Source organism: Elephantulus edwardii, unplaced genomic scaffold (genome assembly GCF_000299155.1).
Source record: "Elephantulus edwardii isolate Elephantulus edwardi_28Jun2011 unplaced genomic scaffold, EleEdw1.0 scaffold00001, whole genome shotgun sequence".
Lineage (NCBI taxonomy): Eukaryota > Metazoa > Chordata > Mammalia > Macroscelidea > Macroscelididae > Elephantulus > Elephantulus edwardii.
The window spans coordinates 16,431,411-16,439,543 of NW_006399751.1; the positions used below are offsets into that span (position 1 = coordinate 16,431,411).

At 43.5% G+C, this 8,133-nt stretch overlaps 1 protein-coding gene across 1 annotated transcript in view; it reads left to right on the forward strand.

Moving 5' to 3' along the window:
* The first annotated feature begins 4,661 nt into the window (after nucleotides 1–4,661).
* Nucleotides 4,662–8,133, forward strand: part of DNAH7 (dynein, axonemal, heavy chain 7) — a 308,525-nt gene continuing 305,053 nt past the window's right edge. The window contains exon 1 of the mRNA XM_006878928.1: nucleotides 4,662–4,762. Within this exon, the coding sequence (XP_006878990.1) occupies nucleotides 4,662–4,762 (101 nt within the window). The remainder of the gene's footprint in view (nucleotides 4,763–8,133) is intronic.

The window sequence follows — 8,133 nt, forward strand, 5'->3', positions numbered from 1 at the left end:
AGCCGGGGGCCAAGCGCAGCCTGCCCCAGGCAGAAGGCCACAACGGCTTGCCCCGGGCAGAGGACCGAGGGCAGCCCGCCCCGGGCAGAGGGCCGTGACGGCTCACCCCGGGCAGAGGGCTGAGGGCATCCCACCCCGGGCAGAGGGCCGTGACAGCTCGCCCCAAGCCAGGGGCCGAGGGCAGCCCATCCCGAGCAGGGCAACACCCCCCGGGAGCTGGCTGGTCACCCATTTTTGATAATATTTTATAAGTTCCTTGTTTTTCAATGCTGTGTAGTATTCTATTGTGTGACTATATCACAACTTCTCTATTTATTTGTTGATGGACACTTGGGTTATTTCCATCTCTTTGCTATTGTGAACAATGCATCAATAAACAGAGATGTGCATATATTTGTTTGGGTAGCAGTTCTGGTTTCTTTAGGGAATATTTCTAGTAGTCGAATTGCTGGGTCAAATGGTATTTCTATTTCCAAAAAAAGCACCATACTGTTTTCCATAGTGGTTACACCATTTTACACCCCCACCAACAGTGAATAAGGGTTCCAGTTTCTCCGCAACCTTGACAGCATTTCTCATTTGGGCTCTGTTGAGCTTACTGGGGTGAGATGATATCTCATAGTTGTTTTGGTATTTTGCTGATTTTTTAAGCTAGAGTCTTTTCTGTTCTTCTACATATTAGTTGAGCTGTCTTATCTATGCTTACAGACTCAATTGACACTTATATACTGTTGTTGCTGTTGTTAGATGGTAATTGCTATGACTTGTAGTAACCCCATGAACCACAGACTTGAACCCTGCCCTACCCTGCGCCATGCTTATGATTGCTAATGTACTGGAGCCCATTGTTATAGTCACTGTGTCAATCGATCTCGCTGCGGATCTTCTTCTCTTTTCCTGACACCCCACCTTTCCCAGCATGATGCCAATCTCCAAGGACTTGCCCCTCCTGACAACATGCCTAAAATATGTGAGGTGAAGTTTCTCTATTGTAATACACAAAGAAGCCTCAAATCCAATCCCCCAATTAAAAAATGGCCTTCTGAGCTCTAACAAATATGGCTACTATCTAACTGGTGTCCATTTCTGCATTTCTCCCAGTCGTCATTCTGAAGACGAGGTAATCTTTCTGGAACACAAGTGTGATTCTGTTAAGTGGAGGTCAATTGTCTTTGACATCTAAAACCTGTATTGGGCCCTTTTAGAGAAGGATCTTCCCTCTTCAGATTCATCTCTAGACTTGCTCTTTAGTCCTTGGCTCAAATCTACTTTCCCAGCTTTCAGACTTATTTTCACTTTCCCCAGAGTCTTTCGTTTCTGGTATTGGTTTGCAATCTGCTTTTTCTTTGAGACATGCTTTGTGTGTGGTCATGTCTTCTTCTTTCTTGAGATGTGTTTTCATATCCTTTTTCAACCTTCCAAGAAAACATGAAATTGCACTTCTGTGTTCTCTTTGGAGAATCTTGTTTCCCAGCGCTGTCTCTACAGTCCCACAATGTGTTTGTTGTTGGAACATCTCCCAAGTCTATGCTAACAGGAGCTCTGGTGATAAGGAGCTGCATTGCCAATCCCAAGGCATGCAGTTCAAATGCACCAACTGCTCTTTGGGAGAAAGATAAGCAATCTTTTGTTTGACTTACAGCCTCTGAAAACCTGCTGAAGGGTGAGTTATGAGTTGATTCCAACTTAATAGTACTTAACAGCATTAAATAATAAGCCTTTTCTAAGATGTTTGGGTAACCTACTCTGTGGGGTTGTATTACTAAGCAAAAAGGTATGCCTCTGCCAGTTTGAATCTATCAATGGCTCCTTAAGAGAAATAAAGGATAGTCTCCTCTTTAAGGTTTACAGCCCTGGGAACTGAAGGAGGGTTGCTATAAGAACTGATGTGATGGCATGGGTTTGAATTTTGTTCAAACTTGTGCTCGGATGATAGAAAGGAAAATCAAAGGAGAATTGATGTCTTTGAATTGTGGTGTTGTCAAAGAGCACTGAGTATATAGTTGTTGTTAAATGCTGTCCAGCCGTAGACAACTCAAAGCAAACCTATGAATGAAAGACCTGAACACTTATATAACTTTTATCGTTTCTCCACGTTCATAGAGTTTCTGGAGGCAAGCTACATCAGAAGTGGATGCCACTCCTGCTTCCAAGCTTGTTTTAATTGGGGAGCTCCACTAAACACTGACCACCATGGGTAACCATAATCACATTTGACACATCACTCTCACTGTGTTTAGCATCAAAGCAACCACGAGTTACCTCTTTACAGCAAATGGACAGACCAGTGCTATGCCACTTAGAAGAATGTTTGAACAAAAACAATTAAAATGTGTTTTTAAATAGGAGGCCAAATAAAATAATCTCACACCCATTAGTGAGTCAGCATTCCACCATAATCCTCACCAGAACCTTCAAACAAACCTCTGTAGAATACGGCATCTGCAGACGACTTCCAAACTGGATGGACTGCCAAATAAAAAAACAAAAATCAAAGTACAGAGAAATCTGTATTGGATCAAGCTCAGCCAGAGTGCTCTTAGCAAGTTAAAATTGTGAGACTTTGTCTCATGTGATTTGAGCAAGCTGTCAGGAATGACAAGTTCTTGAAAGAGGACATCATATTTATAAAGGTGGAGCATTGACAAAGGAGAGGAAGTTGCTTGAGGAGATGGGTTGACATAGTGACTCAGACAATGGGCTTAAGCACAGGAGATTGTGAGGATGGTGCAGGACCTGACAGGGTCTGGATCTGTTGTACACGGAGTAGCTATGAGTCTGAGTTGAGTCTATGATGCCTAACAACAACAGCCTATGTCTGGCTCTGGGCTGCTAACTGACCAGCAGTTTGAATCTACCAGCTGCTTCAAGGTGAAAAAAAAAAATTGAACAGTCTTCTCAGCTTGAAAAACTCAATGGAGGGTGGCTCTAGGTTGGAAGTTACTTTCTGGCCATGCAGGCCCTGGTGGCACAGTGCTTAAGTGCTTGGATGTTAACTAAAAAAAAAGTCAGCTGTTCAAATCTATTAGCTATTTCAAAGAGAAAAAAAATGTAGCAGTTGCCTTCTGCAAAGATTTAAGGCTTTGGATACATACATTCTTCTTTGTAGGGACACTCCTAAAGGATTGCTGTGAGTCAGAACTGGCTCCATGACAGTGGATTAGGTTTGGGTTTTAGCCCTAAGTTAAGGAGCTGCTAGGAGTTGGAATTCAGGGAGATGGGTGTCCTAAAGAGCCATGAGAGTAGAATAGCTAAATATCTGGCTACGAACTGAAGGGTGAATGGCCCGAATTTACTAGTCACATTATGAGTGAAAAGTGTGGCAGTCATTGCTGTAAGGAGTTACAGTGTTAAAAACCCTATGGGGAATACTACCTTGTCCTGTAGGGGTCACAGGGAGTTGTAATCCACAAGCAGGCTTTTTGGTTTTTTAAAGATTGGCAGGTCGAATACAACAACTATTCTGTGGAGAAACATGGACAGTACACTTCCTTAAGTATTTTAGGCTTTTAATTGGATAAAAGGTGACTGCTGAGCTAGAATTGATTCCGCAACAGCAATGAGCATAGTTTGGGGGTGGGGTTATGCTAAATAGTCCCTGGATGGCGTAAAAGGTTAAGCCTTGGATTGTTAATGAAATAGTTGGTGGTTTGAATCTGCTCAGAGTTGCCTCAAGAAGGTCTGGTAATCTAAAAAGCCAGAGCCTTGAGAACCCTGTGTGTTCTTTTACTCTGAAACGAAGCAAGGTTCCCATGAACGGGACTCCCCACCAACCGATCACTGGGAATCTCCCTACAATGTAGATTTTGCTTAGTGTGCTAAGTAGTTAGCCCCACACCTTTCACCTAGTTGCTCATTGTAGGATGTTTTTCTGGTGTTCTTTCAAGGGGTAGTTTATTCGTGTGGTAAAAGAGTTAGAAGAAGACAGGAGTTACAGATAATAGAAGAAAGGTGTTCTTTGCACTCCTTGTTCTCACAATGCCATGTCCTTCCATTAGCAGTGAAACTCGCAATCATTTCATTCCACTAATCCTTAGAGACTTTCTAGACATAAATGAAACTGAGTACCTCCTCATGAAAGTGAGCTATGTGCCGAGGAGTCAGACTCCACCTATAGCTGACCCTTGATTGGGTTTTCTGAGGCTGTAAACCACATGGTAGGAGATGGCCACCTGTCCGCAGTAGAGCAGCTGGTGAGTTTGAACCACCTGCCTTTGGCTGTGAAGCGCAACTCCTTACCACTAGACCACCAGAGATCCCTAAAGACTAACAACTATTTTTCCTCCTTACAGCAAGAGAACCACCTAGAGACCCCAGCCTTTCGCGCACCCTGAGGCCTGCACCACCGCGGGCCGGGGCGGTGCCTAGGGGGCGCCCAAGAGCCGCAGCGTGCCCGGCAGCGCCCTTTCTGCAGCGCCCTCTGTCGGTACGCGCTCCAGCTGTCCGGGCGCTTCAACAGGTGACCGGAAATAGAACCGTGCACAAGCCTGTTGCTTAGCAACCGAGGCAGCTGGGACGCTGGACCGGCCCAACCCTGCGGGAGGAGACAGGGAGCTGCTGGAGGGGTCCTCAGACGCCGCCTGTATTTCCTGAGCGTCCTCCGGGGGCTCGGAGCTAAGCGACCTTGCCTTTGCCGGGTGCTATCAGCACTCCTCGCAGCCATGAGCAGCGAGCAGGTGAGAGGGCGCCCCTCGCTTCGCTCCCCGCCGTCTCCTCCACTTTGCGGACTAAAGCTGACACTTGGTCCCCGGGACACCGCAGCGTACACCCCTTTCACCCCTCTTATCACTTGAGATACTGGGTGCTGTCCGCTAGCGCTGCTTTATGCTTTCTTTCCAACCGTTCGCCCTTGGTGTTGCCATAACAACCAAACATTTCTGGCTTGGGGAGTGCCCGCGGTTTGGAGACCCTGAATGCCTCCCCTGTGCGAGTCATGGGTGTGTTAGGGTGGGAGCTGGCGTGGCGGGGGGCTGCCAAGGATTTGGGAGTGGAATGAATATAGATAGATAGATAGATAGCAGCTCTCCAGCCCAACTTGTGTGCCTTTGGGCAGATCATTTGATCTTTCTAAGCTTGAATCCTCCTTTGATGCAGAGAGGAAATTAGAATCTTTCCTAAGGTTTGCTGTGAGGTTCAAATAAGATTCTGTAGGATATTTCACTTTAGGTAAAATAGTTTGGTATGAGGCAGATGAAACTACTTAAAAAATTCCTATGATAAGTAATAAAAAAAAGATGCATGTTGCAATAGTAACTTTTAAGAAAACTCTCCCTATTGTAAGAACCAGGTGCAATCACAGTGAATATAAAACAGTAAGTGTGGTCGGATTTTTAAATTACAAAGCAATGAGGAGGTATTAAGCATGAACCTTATTTTGGCTCGAAGGAAAAGCATTTAGCAACATGGTGATGGGTAGAAGAAAGAGCTTTGTATGAATTCTGGCAGTGAATGGAGAACAGTTTTTTAATTAGCAAATTTCACTTTGTTTTTTGTTTTGACATTCATCTACAATACTTTTCTCCTTCAGTACTTTATAATTCTTGGAGTTTCTTTTTTTGTGACTATTTAGTGCATAAATTATGAAGAGGAAAATGTCAAAATACTAATCCATTAATTGATCAAATAAACAGTATTTAAATGCCCAAGAAAACTTAGTTTCCAGGTTTTTATCTAAAGTTTAGCATTGTTGTTGTTAAGTAGGGTCGGCCACTCCTTCCAAGCCAGTTTTAGTTGGGAGACACACGAAAACCAGGCCCTAGGGCCCAAAAGCCTTTTCAAAGGCAAGGCCAAATCCTATCATCTCACACTCTACTGTGAGCAAGAGCCACACCCTAATCTCAACCCCAAACTAGAAAACACACTTCTGACATAGTGAGCACAAAATCCTCAGACACTCTGATTCATATAGCAAAGTTTTGTTGGTTATGTGCAAAAAACCCCCCAGACACTCTGATTCCCGTATTTAAGTTTGGTGGTTCTGTGCTATGAACAATGGATCTGAACCCTGCCCTAGCCTATACCATTCTCACCATCTCCAGCACACCTGAGCCCTTTTGTACAGTCATGGTCAGTCTGTCTAATTGAGCATCTTCCTCTCTTAAACTGACCCTGCACCTTTCCAAGCATAATGAGGGAGCCAAGGACATATTTATTGTGTGCCCTCCAATCAGAACTGACATGGCTGACCCTCCAGTGGGGGATTTCAGAAGCAGATTGCCCATCTTTCTCCCAAAGAGTGACTGCTGGATTAGAACCTTGCCTTATGGGTGGGTTGGCAGTGCAACTCCTTTCCTATCAAAAAGAACAAATGAACAGGCGAAAATGAAAACAAATTCAGAGATAAGTAAGTGAAAAACAGCAGTTGACTAATGTGCCTGCTTTGTGAGTTTTTCCTATATGATATTCCAGTAATCAGTGTAATTGTTAGAAACTATTTTTTATCATGTAAAGATTTGCTCTCATTACATCTCTATATATTGAGCTTTTTTTTTTCTTGACGCCTAATTAATCTCTGTCCTGACCTTGATCCATTTTCTGCCTTGATGTTTCAGATGCACTTTTGCCTCTGAAGAGCTGTTGTTAGGTGCTGACCGCTAGCGATCCTCGCAATTATTAGTATGAGACCCTATTCTGACCACTGTGATTCATCTCATTCAGAGTCTTCTCCTTTTAATCGATGCTGTCTGGCGGTATAGTCTTTTTAGGGACTTGTACTGCTAACTCCAAGATGATTCCTCTCTGGGGTTCACATCCACCAATGACCCAGAGAGAAAGATAGGCAAAGTCAACCCCGGCTATTTACAGCCTCCGAAAACCTACTGGAGGGTCACTTACAAGCTGATTAGAACTGGACGCCAATGTGTTATGTACTCTTCCTAGGGCTGGCCCCTCCTGATAACATGTCCAGGGTATGTGAAATGACGTCACCATCCTCGCCTCTAAGGAGCACTCTGCACTTCCTCCAAGAAATTTGTTCGTTCAGGCAAAACCACAGTTCAAAAGCATTCTTTTTCTTTGCTTTTCCTTATTAATTTAAAATGTATTTTTCCTCTTAGGTGGTTTTTTATTCATTATCCAGCTTTTTCACTTGCATATGACACTATTGAAAATATAAAGACGTAGTTCAGATGCACATTAGTCTTCCACGTTTCACCTTTGCTTTTTAGCACTTTGAAAAGGTCCTTTGCAACACATTTATCATATGGAATGTGTTTGATTGCTTGACTGCTGCTTCTCTGGACGTTGATTTTGGGGACAAGTATAATGGAATCCTTGAGAACTTAAATCTTTTTTCCACTTACAAAGGTATTGCTTATTGGTCTGGTTGTAAGGATTTTTGTTTTCTTTTTGTGGAGGTATGATCTGTACTGATGAGCTTTAATCTTTTTTAGTAAATGCTTTAAGTCCTGTTTGCTTTCGGCCAAGTGTTGCTTATTGTTCCAGCCATGAAGAATTTTGTGTGTGTGTTCACACGTAATCCGTAATGAAGGCTGTGTCTTCTATCTTCAGTATTGTTGTTGTTGTTGATTGCCATGGAGTCGAGCATGACTCACAGCAACTCTATGAACAAAAGACCAGAAGCCTTTTTTTTTTTTTCTGTGATGAGACCAGGGAATAAAAGTCACAGATTAGGTCCATTGGTGATTAATTTTATAAAATATAATGCATGAGAGGACGGGGGCACAGGGGTGAGGGTGGAGGGTAAGGGTGGTTAATCAAAACATCACACAATTGGATGGGTGGAGGGAGGGCGGAGTAAAAGCAAGGGGAAAGATCCAGTGTGAAAAACAATGTATATGAACTGCATTGGTAAACCAGTATGAAAGACAAATTTTACTTGACATTTAAAAAAAGCGTAATGCATGGGAATGACTGTATGAAGCACAATGAGAATGACTGAGAGAGTGAAACACAACTTAGACAAACTTTGTAAGCAAACCTGTATAAAAAAAACATTTAAATATTTTTTTTTATTGGGAAAAACATATTGGGGGTACAAGGAGGTGAGGGTTGGGGGCAGAAGGGTGAGGATGGGCTAGGATGCAGTTGCAGAGCTGCACAGTTTGGTTGGTGGGGGGAGCAGGTGAAGGAAATGATGAGGGTCCAGTGGGGACCAGATGCTACAGAGGAATG